At 47.7% G+C, this 16,072-nt stretch overlaps 5 protein-coding genes across 5 annotated transcripts; 2 read left to right on the top strand and 3 right to left on the bottom strand.

Annotated features, from left to right (window-relative positions):
• Nucleotides 1–298: 298 nt before the first annotated feature.
• On the bottom strand, nucleotides 299–2,655 carry F5147DRAFT_728246 (uncharacterized protein). The gene is made up of 17 exons (XM_041439311.1): nucleotides 2,447–2,655; nucleotides 2,341–2,401; nucleotides 2,170–2,226; nucleotides 2,029–2,088; nucleotides 1,815–1,886; nucleotides 1,643–1,715; nucleotides 1,569–1,593; nucleotides 1,440–1,455; nucleotides 1,334–1,379; nucleotides 1,185–1,288; nucleotides 1,073–1,132; nucleotides 992–1,019; nucleotides 888–945; nucleotides 811–835; nucleotides 634–755; nucleotides 482–603; nucleotides 299–425 (listed from the first exon to the last, which is right to left on the bottom strand). The coding sequence occupies exons 1-17, from the start codon at nucleotides 2,547–2,549 to the stop codon at nucleotides 366–368; spliced, it is 1,092 nt and encodes a 363-aa protein (XP_041285099.1). The 5' UTR covers nucleotides 2,550–2,655; the 3' UTR covers nucleotides 299–365.
• Nucleotides 2,656–4,476: 1,821 nt separating this feature from the next.
• On the top strand, nucleotides 4,477–7,899 carry F5147DRAFT_728242 (mitochondrial endopeptidase). Its single transcript, XM_041439310.1, has 15 exons — nucleotides 4,477–5,054; nucleotides 5,113–5,118; nucleotides 5,169–5,522; nucleotides 5,573–5,593; nucleotides 5,648–5,779; nucleotides 5,831–6,025; nucleotides 6,076–6,209; nucleotides 6,265–6,428; nucleotides 6,484–6,570; nucleotides 6,631–6,907; nucleotides 6,971–7,063; nucleotides 7,116–7,195; nucleotides 7,252–7,381; nucleotides 7,458–7,599; nucleotides 7,650–7,899. The coding sequence occupies exons 1-15, from the start codon at nucleotides 4,581–4,583 to the stop codon at nucleotides 7,725–7,727; spliced, it is 2,367 nt and encodes a 788-aa protein (XP_041285098.1). The 5' UTR covers nucleotides 4,477–4,580; the 3' UTR covers nucleotides 7,728–7,899.
• Nucleotides 7,900–9,199: 1,300 nt separating this feature from the next.
• On the top strand, nucleotides 9,200–10,446 carry F5147DRAFT_588260 (uncharacterized protein; the record flags this gene model as incomplete). Its single annotated transcript, XM_041432075.1, has 6 exons — nucleotides 9,200–9,561; nucleotides 9,611–9,645; nucleotides 9,698–9,756; nucleotides 9,807–9,994; nucleotides 10,053–10,089; nucleotides 10,147–10,446. 6 exons carry the CDS (start codon nucleotides 9,200–9,202, stop codon nucleotides 10,444–10,446), a joined length of 981 nt encoding a protein of 326 aa, XP_041285097.1.
• A 390-nt stretch (nucleotides 10,447–10,836) lies between these two features.
• Nucleotides 10,837–13,489, bottom strand: F5147DRAFT_728236 (MFS general substrate transporter). The gene is made up of 10 exons (XM_041439309.1): nucleotides 12,713–13,489; nucleotides 12,578–12,658; nucleotides 12,309–12,528; nucleotides 12,244–12,253; nucleotides 12,170–12,186; nucleotides 11,905–12,121; nucleotides 11,641–11,854; nucleotides 11,397–11,587; nucleotides 11,278–11,338; nucleotides 10,837–11,223 (listed from the first exon to the last, which is right to left on the bottom strand). The coding sequence occupies exons 1-10, from the start codon at nucleotides 12,991–12,993 to the stop codon at nucleotides 11,106–11,108; spliced, it is 1,410 nt and encodes a 469-aa protein (XP_041285096.1). The 5' UTR covers nucleotides 12,994–13,489; the 3' UTR covers nucleotides 10,837–11,105.
• Nucleotides 13,490–15,210: 1,721 nt separating this feature from the next.
• On the bottom strand, nucleotides 15,211–15,752 carry F5147DRAFT_728228 (uncharacterized protein). The gene is made up of 3 exons (XM_041439308.1): nucleotides 15,452–15,752; nucleotides 15,286–15,397; nucleotides 15,211–15,233 (listed from the first exon to the last, which is right to left on the bottom strand). Exons 1-3 carry the CDS (start codon nucleotides 15,650–15,652, stop codon nucleotides 15,226–15,228), a joined length of 321 nt encoding a protein of 106 aa, XP_041285095.1. The 5' UTR covers nucleotides 15,653–15,752; the 3' UTR covers nucleotides 15,211–15,225.
• Between the last annotated feature and the right edge of the window lie 320 nt (nucleotides 15,753–16,072).

Here is a 16,072-nt window from a genome sequence, read left to right as displayed (position 1 = left end):
TTCACCTCGAGGGAAAAATAGACGTTCTTCTGACGATGGAATGCTTGGCGACGTCTAGAAAGTGCGGTTCTAAAAGCTAAAAGACTTGATTCCCCAAAATAATTGTCTTGAAATGTGAATACTTGGTACGTACGGTATGTGCGATATACGCTATGTTATTCGTGAGTCCGTGATATAATACGTGTCTTCCAAGTCCGAGCTGCTTCAAGAGGCAGGGACTAATGTAGAGTATGCACTGTGTCGGCTGTAGCACCGACGGCAATATGATACAAGTGAGAGTGAGTGCGAAGCAAGAAGGGGGACGACAGCGACGATTAGTACAATGATATTAATAGGCGTGCGACCAGCGAATCGCAAGTTCTGGATCATGACAAGCTTCCCTTGTCATATGCATGTTGTTCGCTGCGATGAGAATGAATGGACCTCTGCATAAATCCGTCAGATCAGGGGACGTCTTCAACGCCATATGGCATGAACGCACCGAATTCTGGTCATCGGGATATGATTTTCTTGCTTCTTCAATTTCGGTACTCCTGCTGTTCTCCCCTTGTTGCGAAAAGCTCGATGACTGCTGTGTCTGATGGTACGTTAGATTGATGTCAGCTGGGTCGGTCTCAAGGCATGTGAACTCACTGCCTTTCTGTTGCGGAAAGCGAAGCGAGTCTTGGAAAGCATCGTTTTGGGAATCGTGTCGATCAGACAAGGTGTCTTCTTCGTTGAGACCGACGCCGTTTTTGACTTCCCGGGTGGTCAAGCTGAGAAAAAAAATAGGAACACGGTGTCCGATGAGCCGTGAGGTGAATGACTTACAGTCCCAAGACAATATTGGTGTAAACTATGATCTGCCATGAGCCTGTATACGAGGTGAGTGAGCGACAAAAACTCACTCCTGGGGGTCACCATCTGGATTGCTATCCAGTATGGTTTTCCTGGTGAAGCAACAAACTATACAGATGAGTCATAAAGGTATGCTTACGAAGCATCCACGTACTGTGCCAAGATACGCCAGCTGAATGATGCTGACCAACGGAAATATGATTAGGCTATAAAAACAGACGCGGGGTAAACCTACACGAGTCCCAGGCCGCGGCCAACAAACAGCACAACAAGGTTTTCAACCATCCCCTCGGGCCTAAAAACAATGCGTCAGCAGTCTCTTGTGTCTTATAATACGAAACACCGACTGGAGCATGTCCGGATAACGTGCTGGACGCAATGACCAACACATCGCAATAAAAATGATGATGTTCGCGAGTGCTGCGAAGCCTTGGCTTATGCCAGCGATGATCTGCAATTCCGGGTAAGGATCCTCTTGATTGACCAAAACACTCACTGCCATGGAGGGCAAAGCGAATGTGGACAACTGCCTTTGCTGGAAGCTGAGAAGCGAACGAGAATCAGCGACAGCATTCAAGATTGCTATTAGAATGTCCGCTTACAATTGCCCTACTGAAACTGCATTTCCGTCAATGAGAGTCAATTGGATATCATACAAACTAACTCAAGCCGAAAACTGTGATCGAAGATCACGTCAGGCAAGGTTTATACACGCAGGAAAGAATACTAACCAAAGGCGATGAAGGCACAGAAGACCTGCGGCGCGGTCAGTGGAAGTGACTGAATATGGTTGTAAAACACATACCACTAGCGTGCCGACGAATCTCGAAGTGATACTCGTAGGACCACCACAAACTATGAACAATAAGAAAATGAAACTCACAAAAAAATTGGCTCACCAGTATAAAGTCGACTAGCGAAAAATCTAAGGGGGAGTAAGAGATGTCACATGTTTTATCCTATGATTGTTGCCTTACAACTGTGCGATTAGAGTAAGAATGACCTGGAGTAATGCTGTTAGCACGCCGGAAGCCACCGTTGAGTATAGACTCACCAAAAGGAGATATTGTATCTTGATACGGCAGACAATGAGAAGCGGCTAAGGCAACCATGCGTCAAATTTACTTACGCAAAAAGTTCTAAAAGCATTGTTACAAGGGTGCATAACACGTTTGACGAACCGACACTTACGGTGTTGCATATAGGACATCCATTGTCACGTCGAACATTGTTATCAGATAGTGATATAGCCTAACCAGATGTGTTAGAGATTGGAGTAGATGGAGACAAAGCTCCTACAAGTCAGATACTATGGATCTAAGTCAGAAAGACAGAAAAACACGTTTGAAAGTGGTCGCACCTAGGCCAGTTGAAGTGGTATCCAGGACACTGGATATGTGTGAGGTGCAGTTCAAGTTTAAAGTCAGAATACATTACAATAGTGTCTCAACCTGCGAGAAAGTGGAAATGTGAGACGGGTACTCGACAGGTAGGGAGGAATACTATACCAAGATCTTTGTCCATGTATAATCATTCGAGTAACGAGAAAAATATATGTACATCTCTGCCACGACATGAGAGAAAGTTGATGAGAGCATGAAATACTCACGAAAGAACGTCAAGCCGTATAAGAAAGTGGCAAACGCAAACCCCACGAAAAGAACAACGAGATTCTGTACTTCAGCGGGAGAGGGGGAGCCTGGGTCACTCATTATGTGTAGTGAGCCGCAGATCGAGGAGAGAAATATGCATGAATGAGCGAATCATGATTTCGACGCGGCCGGTGCTTATATTGTTTCGAAGTGTAATTAATATTCGTTCCAAAGGACCGAGATAGCATAGCAGGCCAAACAGGGTTGTATTCAACGCTATGTGGAGGTATTATGTAAGCGCGGGCTACTGATACCGCTCTGGTCAAATTGAAAAAAAAAACCATTTAGCCAGTTCTCTAAGGCTCTGTCCTTCAGGTGACCGACATCGGACACTGAAAGACTGAACTCAGCGGTCAGCAGATGAGCTTGACCCGTACTTATCAGGTTGATTTACTCCTTAGATACTTCTACTCTTGTCGTTAGTTAATCCGGCGGACCGCGGTACTACTCATGGTTTATAAAAACCGGCATCACATTGTCTAACGGTCCCGGTTAGCATCTAGCCTTTTCTGAAATACTATAGCCATACTTGATTACAGTTAGGTGTACTACTAGTAATAGTATACTAGTACTACTACGAGTGGATATATACATGATGGTGATACTTATTGTGCCCTGATCGGGTATGTTGTCAAGCTTTCACTGAGAGACTCTATGAATATCCAATTACAAGTCTCGAAGGGCTCGCAACGCCACGTCCTCTCAAGACGACTCATTCACATGCATTCACCCTTGAGTGGAAAAACCATTCATCAGTACCAGTGTCGACCACCCATATACATAATCAAACGATAAAGTCATAAACGCATTCTGCCGGCAGCAAAACCGACCCGAAGTAGTTCATTGGACCTCCTGTACCTGTCAGAATCACACACCAGAGGAGGTGTATTATTTACCATGCGCTGGCTCGACTACAGCCTTGCAGGTGATCCTGAGTGATATGTATAAATTAGCCATACATAGGTACCTCTACCCAGGTGTCAGCATTGAAAAATGTATTAAGTAGCAGGGTCGCTGGTCTACTAGGGACCCGAATGACCCAGAATGAAGTCATAAGTGATACTATATAAGAAGGTTTAGCTCAAACTTTATGTCATCACGGCACATTGTAGGTAAACTCAGTTAGCTGCATCATTCACGCTATTGAGACGCGAATTGTCGGCTCCAAACTTTAACACGCCCACAACAATCCTACAAGGCCAGGGGTAACAATTCGCGCGGGTATCGAACGTGATCTCAATGACAGGGCCACAGGGGAGCAGCACACGAACAGGGCGGGCATTGCAACAACACGCAATTGATGTAAGTTTAGCATTTACACCACTGGTAGGTGTAGTAGTAGGCACTCGTAAGCCGACGCGCGCACGACGTGACAGTTTGCCCTGGATCTCCAGTAGGGGCCGAACAGGGTAGAGCTGCCCCTCTATTTGACCCTCCCCCGAGGGCCGAGTCTACCGAGCTTGATTCAGATATCGTTGATCATACAAAAAATGGTGGATTGGCCAACACACACAAGTTAATTTCCGTTGATTTTCGTAGGTCCAGACCCATCGAGATTTATTACAACAATAGGATGCAATATTTATAATTGTTGATTCAGTTAGTGATCTGCCTGCCAAAAGGCAGAAACCCAGCCCCGCGGATTGATGAAAGAATATGGCACGGTTACCGTTGCAAAGCTCTGATTACTTGTGGACAACTCACAAGTCGTGCAGATCTCCACTAGTAGCTTGATCTCAAACTGGCTACCGCGCGGGGACATTATCAAGCTAATTCCTGCAGACGTATTTTTATTGTCACTCGGACTAGAACCTTTCATTCGCTAAACTTCGTAGACGAGCTCAGTGACATTTGATTAGTGATTTGATCGCGTAGGATAACAGCACGATCAAGTATCTACGACTATGGCCATAGAACGTACTTCTTTGAAAAGATATTTATATATTATTGTTTTAGGCGCCTGCAGTTATAATTAGCGCCAGATTCATGAAACTCCGTCACTTAGTACTACGTGGACAAGTGGACTGCAACTGCCAAAGGATAATTTGATATTATTAGGTCCGCTCAAACCCAGGTTCATTTACAAGGTTAATGATCGCCCGTGCAAGCTCTGCGTCTTCCAAGTCTACTCGTCTTTTGTCACATTCCAAACTCCCGCAACTACGCAACGCAGAATCCTCGCACTTTTGGCAACTTGCACATAATCCCGGTGGATATACTGGGTCGGTCACGCGCACCACATATATTCAGATCGATAGCCCCAATCTAGCACTTAAGTACCCCACACGGATACAATCTCTCCGACAGAGCCACCTACGAACTCAATATTCACGATTACAGACATCAAGACCGTTCTCCACCAGCCCACACACAAAATCCAGCTTCGCGTTTTCGCTATTAGAAAGTGATCCTATCATGGCTTCGTTGACTCCGCCACAAGCTCCTCCTAGATGGAATCACACCCCGGAAGAAGTGCTGAGAATCACCAAGCAGGCACTTGCGCAGAATAAGGCGGTCAGTGATAGAGTCGGTGCTCTTCCGGAGGCTGAGTGCAATTTCGAAACTGTACGTGGCCTGTCTTGTGCGGCATCGCCGGACTGATCGTCTCTTATTCGACTCGCAGGTCTTTGTGAGTGATGTATCCGATCGGTTGTTATTGCATTCTCAGACAATCATTAGCTACCGCTTGCTAATGCAGAGGCAGAAGCCCTCATCATTTGCGAGCCTCTCGGATTTTACCAGAATGTCTCCCTCTCCAAAGAACTCCGAGATGCTTCGAACGACGCGGAAGCTCTTCAGCGGGATTTCGATGTCGAGGAGTCCATGCGTCTTGATGTATTCAAAGCCAAGGCCGCTGCAGAGAACAATCTGCGCAAATCAGGTGAATGGGAGAAGCTGAGCGATGAACAACGTAGGCTCGTGGAGAAGATGGTGTTGGATGGCAAGAGAGCTGGTCTTGCACTTCCTGAGAAGGAGCGCGAGGTGTTGATGAAGTTGAAGAAGGAGCTCTCGCAAGCTTGCTTGGATTTCAGTGTAGGGATTATTTCTTCTTTGTTCAGGCGTTATGCTAATGGGGTTTGTAGAAAAACTTCAATGAAGAGGATGTGAGATCACTCGTTTGCTTTGATTCGAGACAATGACCACTCAAATATACATAGGGCAACATTTCGTTCACGCTCGAAGAGTTGGATGGAGTCCCGAGCGATGTCATCTCGGGTTACACCAAGCGCACTGAGGGCTTGAAGGAAGTCTATGACGTCACCTTCAAGACACCAGATATCTCCCCAATCGTATGTAACATCATGAAGTGCCTCTGTTGATTTACCTGAGTAATATTTCAGTTCAAATTCGCGCATAATCCCACCACGCGACGCGATGCTCAAGAAGGATTTGAAGACCGACTCAAACAAAATGTGCCTTTGCTTGAGAAGGCGCTTGACCTCCGTCGGCGCATCGCCGCGATGCTTGGCTATGACACATGGGCAGACTACGTCACAGAAGTGAAGATGGTCAAGTCTGGTAAAAACGCTGCGAACGTGAGTGATGAACAAATTCTTGATTACAAACCAACATATATGCACCCTAGTTCCTGGATGACCTCGAGGCGAAGCTCCGTCCTGTCGGAGAGAAAGAGCGTGATATTCTTCTTCAGCTAAAGAAAGAAGAACACGAGAAGCGTGGACTTCCATTTGATGGCGAGTTCTACATCTGGGACTACAGGTCAATCACCGCATTCATCAATGCTATAGGATCTCGCTCATCGGTATCATGACAGGTACTATGACCGCCTCTATATCGAGAAGACACTCGATCTCGACGAATCTCTTGTGAAGGAATATTTCCCGGTCGCCGTGGTTGTTCCCACGATCTTGAAGATATATCAGGACCTGCTTGGAGTCAAGTTCATTGAGATCAAGGACGACAACGTCTGGCATCCAGGTGCGTGGCACCTGCCGTACTGGACAAATTTCAGTTGTCTAAATCCTTGTTGTAGAAGTGCAACAGTTCGCTGTGTGGGATAAGGACGCCAAAGATGAATCTGCATTTGTAGGATATTGCTACCTGGATCTGTTTCCCCGCGGTAAGGGCGCGAAGTCTCATTTGAATTTGAATTTTCATTTAATCTTGTTCTATTTTCCAGCTGCAAAGTACTCTCACGCAGCTGTATGGGGCCTTCTCCCGGGCTACGAGCTACCATCGGGCAAACATCACTACCCGTTGACGGCAATGGTAGCGAACCTTGCAAAGCCAACTCCTGACCGGCCCGCTCTAATGCGACACGACGACGTGACAACATTTTTCCATGAGATGGGCCATGTCTTCCATGGATTACTGAGTCGGACGAGGTACGCGCGATTTCATGGTACATCCGTGGCAAGAGACTTTGTTGAGGCGCCGTCGCAAATGCTCGAAAATTGGTACGTGTTTTGGACAATCCCGAAAGAATGTACTATTGGAAAAGTGCTTACGGCATAGAGCAGGTGCTGGGAGCCTAAAGTGCTCGAGAAAATGTCTAGCCACTACGAGACACAGGAGCCGCTGTCGCCGGAATTGATAGATAAGCTGATAAGGAGGTGTGTTTCATCTTGAAGTTTTCGAGAATGAAAGTATGGATGACTGTCACAGTCGATACGTAAACGTCGGGTTGTTTTACCTTCGGCAGCTATTCTTTGCCAAGTTTGATCTCAAAGTGCACGTGGATAAAGGTTGGGCGCATGTGTTATTATTATTTTGGATTGCAGGGCTTACGCGTATTGTACAGAGGCGGCAGATTATACCAAACTCTGGAATGACCTGCGTGAATCGATCTCGCTCGTGAAAGGAGGTAAAGCCCAGCCAGGCCAAGGCACTTTTGGACATATCGTCGGAGGCTATGATGCAGGTTACTACGGGTGAGTCATGCGATCGTCCTATTCTGATGGGCCACCGACTAAAACTGACACCTTGGCGGGCGAACGTGATCACCAGGTACACGTATTCTCTTGTGTTTGCCGCGGACATGTATGCGACGGTTTTTAAGAAGGATCCGTTGAACCCTGCTTTGGGCAAGCTCTACAGGGACAAGATCCTCCTGGTGGGAGGTAGTCGGGACGAAACGGATTCCCTTGAGGTATGTCGCATCTTCGTAATCCAAGGATAGACGCTCACGTGATGGATCAGGATTTCCTGGGTCGATCGCCGAACTCAGATGCATTCTTGGAGGAAATTTTTGGGAAGGTTGCCAACGCAAGCCTGTGAGGAACGTGTCAAAGCAGTGAGGTCCCCGCAACGGATACATTACGTAGTTATGTCATCCCAGAGAGGTCCTCGCAACGTATACAATAGGTAGTCGTGTCATGGTATGGAAGACCCAAGAGATGTAAGAATCGGGAAGACCACGTGCGTAGGGTTTACCGATTTAGGAATCCCCTTTGCACTGCCCACCGAGTGATAGCGAACAATAACCATACCAGCGACCAACGCGGAATATCTAACAGCAGGCATTCCATAAACTCGAGGTTAAAGCATATTTGTGGGTCTAACTTGTCTAGGCGGGACTAGAGCAGAAACAAGGATGAACGGGGGAAAAGAAGCAAAGGTGAGTAATGGGCTGTCCGCCAAGAAGCTGAAACACTCTTGTGTACATTTCACCCTGACGAACCTCTCGCCTTTTCTAGCCATCAGTCTCGAACGACGTAGCCACCAATTTCAGAAAACTCCTTGCAGCTCAGGTAAGCGGCGCTACCCCTTGTTTGATTCGAACCACTTCGATTGTTGGCTTTCCTGTCTTGGTCATCACGATGTCTGCTACTGCTGAGCCTGGCGTTCGTTCAAAACGCCGTAGCTGGCTAGCATGGTACGGTCCGCAGAAGGACGCTGCCAAGGAAGTGCCCAGACCAACGCTTCATTTGGACATAGGGTTGGCGTCCCCACGAGAGGCATGTGAGCAGGGCGAGCAGACCTTCCATCCTGTAGACCCAGGTGCGGGTGTCTCGTGCTGCGAGACGAGCTTAAAGACCTCGCAGCCCAGTACACCGAGACGCAACTCCGTTTCTTCTTTATCTCACTTACTTCCCTTTCATCATTCATCTCCTCACTCCTCTGTTTCTCATATACAGCAATATGAACAAACTTCGCCACAGAACGCCGCATCATCGTCTTCTGCTACATCGCCTTCCTTGGCATCTGCTATGAAAACACCTGAACTGACGTCTCGCACTCCTGGATCGTTTGGGAAGATATCTTTCAACTCTATGATGGGGGGTCTTTCCGCGCTTTCTTTGTCTCGCACGGCGACGAATGACGACAAAGATAAGGAGATTCGCGGACGCGCCCCAAGCAAACGGAAGCCTCGCTCCTCGTCTTTTGTACTCCCGTCTTATACCAAAGACAAAGACAAGGACACAGCATCCGTAGCTTCCAAGGAGTCCATTCGTGCTCGTTCGTCATCTCCCTTCAGTCTACGCCGTTTCCGTCCTCGCGATCGCGATGCATCTCCCGCTCCTCTTCCTCTCGAAGAATCAGACTGTGACTCTGTCACTTCACGACGCACACTTGCCGTCCGACCTCGCAATGCTTTCACAGAGGATCTGGATTCAGGTTCAGAGTACGCTGGAGAAGAGACGGAAGATGAAGAAGACTATTGGAGCGATGATGCCCCGGGCATGTTTGATATCGTCACCGAGAGGAACACGGAGCAGAATGCGCTTATTGCTGCTCATGAGATGCCAATGGGAGACCTGGATCCTGACGACGTCACTATGGACCCTGACCCATTGGGTGAAGGTGTCAATGTCGTAGTGCCACCCGAACCCTATTTCCCTTCTACTCTAAATCGGTCGAGCTTGTCCTCGATGAAAGGCAAGCGTGGGGGTCCGAAGCGAAAGAAGTCCCGGCATCATGAAACTCTTCCTTTGAGGACAGCTCGCCCGCTATTCCAACGTGATAGGTGCACGATCACCATGACTCAAGGCGATCCAGAGGCATCAGAAAGGCGGAGGCGGATGTACATTATCGCTAGTGACCTCAGCGAGGAGAGTCGTTATGCTGTTGAATGGGGTATCGGCACAGTGATTCGAGACGGCGATCATTTGTAAGTGCTTTCGCCCTTGTCACGGTGCACTGTCAAATTTATGGTACAGGCTCATCGTTACGGTTGTCGAAAACGAGGCTAAAGGTAATGACATCTTGACATGTACTCGTATTTTGTATTGATTTACATGCTGCAGTTGACCCACCGATCCCCAACCCAGCGGATCGCTCCACTAGACTTCGTTCTCAACAGGAAGTAAGACAGTCCTTATATTAATTTCATTGCAAACTCATGTCGGCACATAGCGTCAAGGCCTTGCCTATATCCTCGTCCGTCAAGCAACGGCGCTCTTACAACGTACGCACTTGAACGTGACCGTCTCCTGCCAAGCGTGGCACTCGAAGAACTCGCGCCACATGCTCCTCGATATTGTTGATTATAACGAACCCACGATGCTGATTGTGGGATCCCGAGGTTTGGGTCAGATCAAGGGGTAAGTGCGCACGATGGTTTCATCAAGCCACTAAATCAACGCGTGACCCTCTCCATAGTATTCTCTTGGGCTCAACGTCACACTATCTCATTCAGGTTAGTCTTATCACTCCATTACGATTTTATCATTCTGACATTCCATCTGATCATCAGCGATGCTCCGTTCCGGTTATGGTTGCCCGTCGCCGGCTCAAGCGCCCGCCGAAGCGCTCTGCTCACCTTGCCAAGAACCGCATGCACGTCTCCCTTGCAGAGGCCGGGATCGACAGAGTCGCCCCTAAGGTTGACCAGGATGTCGCGGTCATGCGGGACGAGATGCAGCGTGATGACGATCGGCGAGGTAAGGAGGGGGAGAGAGTTATCGACGAGGATGGGGAGGAGCCTGGGGAGGAGGGCGAAGGAGACGGCGCGGAGGGTGAAGGGTACTTGGGCACTAAGGTTGGGGGATCATGAAATGCGAGTTTAAAGCTCGTCGATTCCTTTGGGTCTGACATTAAATTTCTTTCTTTTCTTTTGTACTTCAGGTGCACTCAGCCATAAGTGGTTGTTGATGCGATGTTGATACCTGAGGCCTGAATGGTGAGATGGGTACCACAGCTTGGTCATGTATGATAGCCATAGACGAATATTTTTACAAGGTTGTTACATCGGAGCATTACAAATTAATTATAAGTAGCTGCATTTTGTCCGCACGATCACACGGTGCCATGTGAATGTAGTGGCGAGTTCATACTTAACTGTGTGTCCAAAGCTCGCATCCAAAGGCAGGAGACAACATCAACACACCGTCCCAAGGAACCAACATCTCAGTACGACGGGATGGCAATTACCATCGATTCATCCTTGAACTTGAAGTGACATCGGATTCACCATAATTAATAAGTATGCAACAAACTACAGACAAGTTGTTGATTGTTGCTAAGTACCTTGCTATGAAAACAAAAACATAATAACCAAAGCAGAAGGAGTCGTTCGTGACCAATACATCGATGTCGTGATATTATACCTTCTGTGACGTTGCAGCCACTGGGGGCTCGATCGGTTCCACGCCCGCGATTTGCATCCTGTCAGAGGTCAACACCAACGACAGGTCCATCAGTCATCATGGACACTCACAAAACCTCGTCCTCGATATCCGTGTGGTCAGTGACACGAAGGTACACCATCGGTGCGGCGCAGATCATCCCAGCGACTGTGAGACACCACGTCGACAGGAAAATGTTCATGTATCTAAAATTACCAATCCAGCGGTTTGTTCGCAAAATGGAGGGATAGTGGACTTACGCGACACTAGCACCATCGGCAGCCCAGACGCTTGCTGCACCTACTGATTGCAGGGACTTGTCTGTGTGGGTTCTTGATCAGTATCGAACTCGTACTTCCGATTCAAGGTCAATACGCACAGAAGCCAGCGAATACGGCCAGCTTGGCAGGGTCGTTCGACATTGCGCCCATTAGCCAGTATGCATATGTTTGCCACATCGAATCCAGGAGGCCATAAAAGATCATGAGCCAGACATGGGAAGGGTAGTTTGAATCCAAGATATCGATTTTATAAGCACCTGTAGCAGTCTCCTCGATCCGGGTATATGTCCTAAGGATCGCATTGATGCCAATTCGGACGTGCAGTGCGATAAGATGACTTACTTTTGGTAAAAGTATGCCCAGACGTGGACAACGAATATCATGAAGAACACGAGGATCCAGCCGTAGAAGGCACGGACTCTGCGCCGGAGCCTCTTCTGGTCAAGGACAAAGTAACCAATGAAGATGGATCCGAAGATCTGTGATGTCCAGTACACAAAGTTGTTCAGACCCCGAGCGCGGATGTTGAATATTGCGCCATTGTAATCATTGAATTCTGTATAACTTATCAGCAACGAGACTGGTTCTAAGAAGAAATATACGAACGCCAGGTATAGAAGTAATTGCTGGCAGCAAACATCGGAAAGAGGAGTATAACCCAAGGGTCAGTCTTCAGGGCTACGAACAGGCTGAAGAACTCCGTCTTCCAGGATGGGTGGCGGACCGTGTTCACGCGAGTTCCGTCCGTGCGGATCATTTTGTTTGGGTCCACCATGAACAGCGGGATAAACACGCCAATGAGAGTCAGGATCAAGAAGCCGACCTAATGAATCATCAATTTCTGTTGGCAATAGCGGATCTAATGACTTGCATATGTTCCATTGCCAACTGTACACAACAAAACTGGTCAGTTCCGCGCTGAGATAACAATATCGTATCCCTTACCGCTGTTGCTCTGACAGTGGAGAATATGAGCGTCCACACATTCGCAAATGTAATACTTCACTCACCGTACTCTTGAAATTGCTTCCAAACGAGATAGCAGACCCGACAACCCCTCCAAGGTTGAAGATAGCCCAAAAGATACTGATGAACATACCCTTCTGAGCCTCAGTGGGGTATGACATCATCAACGAGCCCTGGGCGGTCCAAAGAAAAGCCGCACAGGCGCCAAGGATGGCACCGGCTGTGACAACAAAAGAACCCGCACCAGCATGAATGTTGACAGCACTGAAGGGCGATGTTTAGTAATTATGGATCAAATAACAAGACATCTTACAGGAAGGCAGCAATATACAACGAGTAGCCCCAGGTGCCAAGCATTAGTGTCACTCGGGGACCAAGCACATTGTTAACGGAACTGCAACAATAATAGTCAGTATAGGTAAAATTGACAGTGGCGACCCTGACTTACCCGGCAAAGAAGCCAAAAAAAGCAAAAGTTGAGTACAAGGTAGCGCTAGCTCTGGCCTGGTCCGTAGAGTTGACTTGGCCTCCACCTCCGAGACCAGTAAGCGCGTTGAACATGCCGGGGCACATGAAACACACGAATCCCAACAGCGAAACCTGCGTGACGGGGTGTTCGTAGTATCCCCTCCATCCAGACGGACGCTCAAAAATTTCTGCGCGCTGAGAACCAGAGTCCTCGCTGCTGCCACTGCCAAGTTTTTCGACTTCGGTTTGCGCGTCAGACATGATAGCTAGAGGATGTAGCCGGCAACAAGATCACAAAGTTCAGTGAGTCGGTGATTCTTATAACGTAGCGTTATCAAGCGCTCATGTGGTATGAAGGACCCATGCGACACGCGGCGTATTGAGACCCGTGGCAAAGGCAATTGGAAGGAACGGCTCGCGCTAAAATAAGCAATGCCGGCGAGGGAAAGCGAAGCAATAAAGGGAACTGCACCACACTTGCTGGACCCCGCATTCGCCGAAGCGGACAGCCATGCGCAGTCTACAGGTAATGAAGCAACTGTAAACTGTATGCATGAGCAGACGCGAAATGAATCGACGATTTCATTGTAATGATAGGTCGCGGCATCGCGAAAAGAGGTGAGGCGCACTGAGACCTACTTTTTACATAATGCCGCCTACTACCCCAAAGGGGCACCGGCCGGTCCGAAAATGGTAGCCCAATGCCGATATCAGAGATGAGGTACCGGCGCATCTAATAGCAATACCACTAGTAGACCAGTTTTGACATGAATGCAGAACATGTACAAGTCTCTCATGCATGTCATTCCGAATGCGATCCCTTACCTTCCCGTGCTTTTTCTCAGCACATGGTGCATGAATGCACTGTCGAAACTGGAGATTTCGGAGATTGGTAATGAGTCTTGTGACTACATGGCATGCACACTCCTAAAACAGTAACCCAAGCACAGCAGACCCAGGAGACTCACTAGTATCTGTACAGTTGGATATCGGATACTTCTGATAATCAATTTGCAATCACCAAGCCACCCCATACATATAGCAACCATGAACAATCTCGAAGGCATTGTACATGTTCGTATGTGCGCACTAAATCTACAATTCTTGCTCCAACATCACTTTGTCATTTTTTTTCATGAGCGGGCTCAAAAATTTTCTCGACATTGGATTGATTCAAGGTGGAGAATAAGAAAATATGATTAGCAACGAGGCAAGGTAACATAGAAACTGACAATGCCTCATCGTCAATTTCCGTGTGATTCTTTACGCAAAGGGAAGGCGAACATCATGCCAGCAGTAACTAAGACTCAAGTAGAAATGAAAATATTCATATATCTGTTAAAGAAACAATGTTTACATCCTTGTCGTAAAGAATACGGCTTATGGTCGTCACAGAATATCGAGCCGAACGATAGCAGATCTGGAAGACTGGAAGCAATTGTCTGAGAAAGTAGAAGGTCATCAGAATAGGAGCTATTACGTGGCTTTGATGTGAAAACTTACAGAAGCCAGCGAACACGGCAAATCTTTGCGGGGTCATTAGATATAGCACATCAGCCAGTAGTTGTTTGCCATATGGAGTCGAGGAAACTATAGAACCATCATGAGCCATACATGTGCGGGGTAATCGGGGTCATTGATATCTATCTTGACAACAGTAGGAGGTTCTGAGGAGTTCTGACGCGCAAGTATAGGTCTTTTGAAATTGACTGTCAGGGTCTGACAAGAGGTAGATAGCGACTTACTTTCGGTAAAAGTATGCTCAGGTAAACAAAGACGACTACAATAGACCAGCAGAGGAACGCACGGGACCATTTCAAAGTGATAGATGCATCGATGAAGAATGAGCCAAAGACCTGAGCAGTCCAATACACCCGGTTGTTCGAGCTACGGGTGCGGATGATGATCAAGGTACCGTTACAGTCATTGAATTCTTTAAAAAAAGCGCACCAGCGTCCTGCAGCGTTATTCCGTGTGATGTTTGACTGACGCTAAGTATAGCATTAGTTGCTTGCGAAAAACATAGCATAGGAAACAGGGTGACAGATGTCCAGGGGTACGTCTTCAGGACCACAAGAAGATTAATAAACTCATCTGTCAGTGCGGATCATCTTGTATGGATCTACAAGGATAATGAGCAAAAACACACCAATGAGGGTGAGGATGTGGCATCCGATCTGTGTAAGTACGATCAAATCAATTATAAGAACTTGATCAGCCTGATTTCTTTCCGTTTATATATATCGTAGCAGTTTGTATAGAAAAGATGATACCATCGAGTAAAAGTTTGTCCCGAAGGCCACCACGGAGCCGACGACAGCTTCCAGGTTAAAGATTCCCCTGGAATAACCGATGAACGTCTACTTCTGAGTTTCTGAGGGGTATGCCATGGTCAAGGATCCTTCCGCTGTTCATTTCAAGAACGCACAGGCACCTGACTCCTGAGATAGCTCCGGCAACGACGAAAAGTCACCTGCACCACATGGTGGATGTTCATTGCCCTATTCGATCGGATCAGTAAAGATTGAAAGATGGAAGATAAAAGAAACGTGCATAGATGACGCAGTGGACTGAGGATTCCGAGAACTAGGCAGAGTCTAGATCCAAGCACGTCATGCACCGAGCTTACGGGGTATATTAAAACCGAGCGGTGCGCACGACTGACCTAGCAAAAACTAGAGTAAGCGGCAATTGCGTTTGCGTTGTTAGTTGCATCAACTTGACCACCAGCGCCGAGACCGCTCAAGGCGTTGAATATGCCCGGGCGCATGCAACAAACAAAGCCCATTAGACAGACCCGTGTGATTGGGTGATAGTCTACACGTCTCCATCCCTTGGGACGCTCGAAGACCTCGGCTTGTTGAGCAGCCGAAGTGTCAGATCCGCTCCTGCTTGCATTTTCTTCTTCACTGGTTGACATGGCGGAAGGAAGAAGCGTGCCTTGCAAGCTTGAATTTCAAGAGCGTTTATAGATTCCTACTGCATCAAGAGAATTTGGGCGTGCCAGCCTGATGGCTGCGTAAACCTAAGAGAGATAACTACTACATCCGAGTTTCAAACACTGCAAATACCGGCAGACTCCGCGCCCCTGCGACCTCCTCCCTAGAGTTCCCCCACTGCATTGTGAATAGGTGTGCTATGTATGTTCCGTGTAAAAATTTGAAACGAGTACTGATTAAAGCAGAGTAAAGGGAGCTTAAGTGCTCACACGTCCATGGAGAGTCCAAGGTCGATACCCGACGGCGCCCGCCTGCAAGTTCCCATCACCAAGCTTTAAATTATTCCGTATTATAATTCGACTGAACATTGAACCGAGACCACCAATAGGTCGTCAGTCCAA

The sequence above is a fragment of the Suillus discolor genome, assembly GCF_016758755.1.
Source record: "Suillus discolor strain FC423 chromosome Unknown F5147scaffold_136, whole genome shotgun sequence".
NCBI classification, from domain to species: Eukaryota; Fungi; Basidiomycota; class Agaricomycetes; order Boletales; family Suillaceae; genus Suillus; species Suillus discolor.
Note: the sequence above shows the minus strand (reverse complement) of the source record. Positions and strands in the feature narration are given on the sequence as shown.

Excerpts from the sequence above, each read along its gene's own strand:
- F5147DRAFT_728236 (XM_041439309.1), bottom strand. The coding sequence starts at position 12,993 with ATGTCTGACGCGCAAACCGAAGTCGAAAAACTTGGCAGTGGCAGCAGC. Across the intron at positions 11,855-11,904 it reads CAATTACTTCTATACCTGGC|AATTCAATGATTACAATGGC; the intron begins GTTCGTATATTT and ends TAAGTTATACAG. Across the intron at positions 11,339-11,396 it reads GGCCGTATTCGCTGGCTTCT|ACAAGTCCCTGCAATCAGTA; the intron begins GTGCGTATTGAC and ends GAACCCACACAG.
- F5147DRAFT_728246 (XM_041439311.1), bottom strand. The coding sequence starts at position 2,549 with ATGAGTGACCCAGGCTCCCCCTCTCCCGCTGAAGTACAGAATCTCGTT. Across the intron at positions 2,089-2,169 it reads ACTTTCAAACGTGTTTTTCT|GCTATATCACTATCTGATAA; the intron begins GTCTTTCTGACT and ends ACATCTGGTTAG. Across the intron at positions 1,887-2,028 it reads GATGTCCTATATGCAACACC|TCTATACTCAACGGTGGCTT; the intron begins GTAAGTGTCGGT and ends CCTTTTGGTGAG.
- F5147DRAFT_728228 (XM_041439308.1), bottom strand. The coding sequence starts at position 15,652 with ATGTCAACCAGTGAAGAAGAAAATGCAAGCAGGAGCGGATCTGACACT. Across the intron at positions 15,398-15,451 it reads GTCTCGGCGCTGGTGGTCAA|GTCAGTCGTGCGCACCGCTC; the intron begins GTTGATGCAACT and ends AGTTTTTGCTAG.
- F5147DRAFT_728242 (XM_041439310.1), top strand. The coding sequence starts at position 4,581 with ATGATCGCCCGTGCAAGCTCTGCGTCTTCCAAGTCTACTCGTCTTTTG. Across the intron at positions 7,382-7,457 it reads TATGATGCAGGTTACTACGG|GTACACGTATTCTCTTGTGT; the intron begins GTGAGTCATGCG and ends CGTGATCACCAG. Across the intron at positions 7,600-7,649 it reads ACGAAACGGATTCCCTTGAG|GATTTCCTGGGTCGATCGCC; the intron begins GTATGTCGCATC and ends GTGATGGATCAG.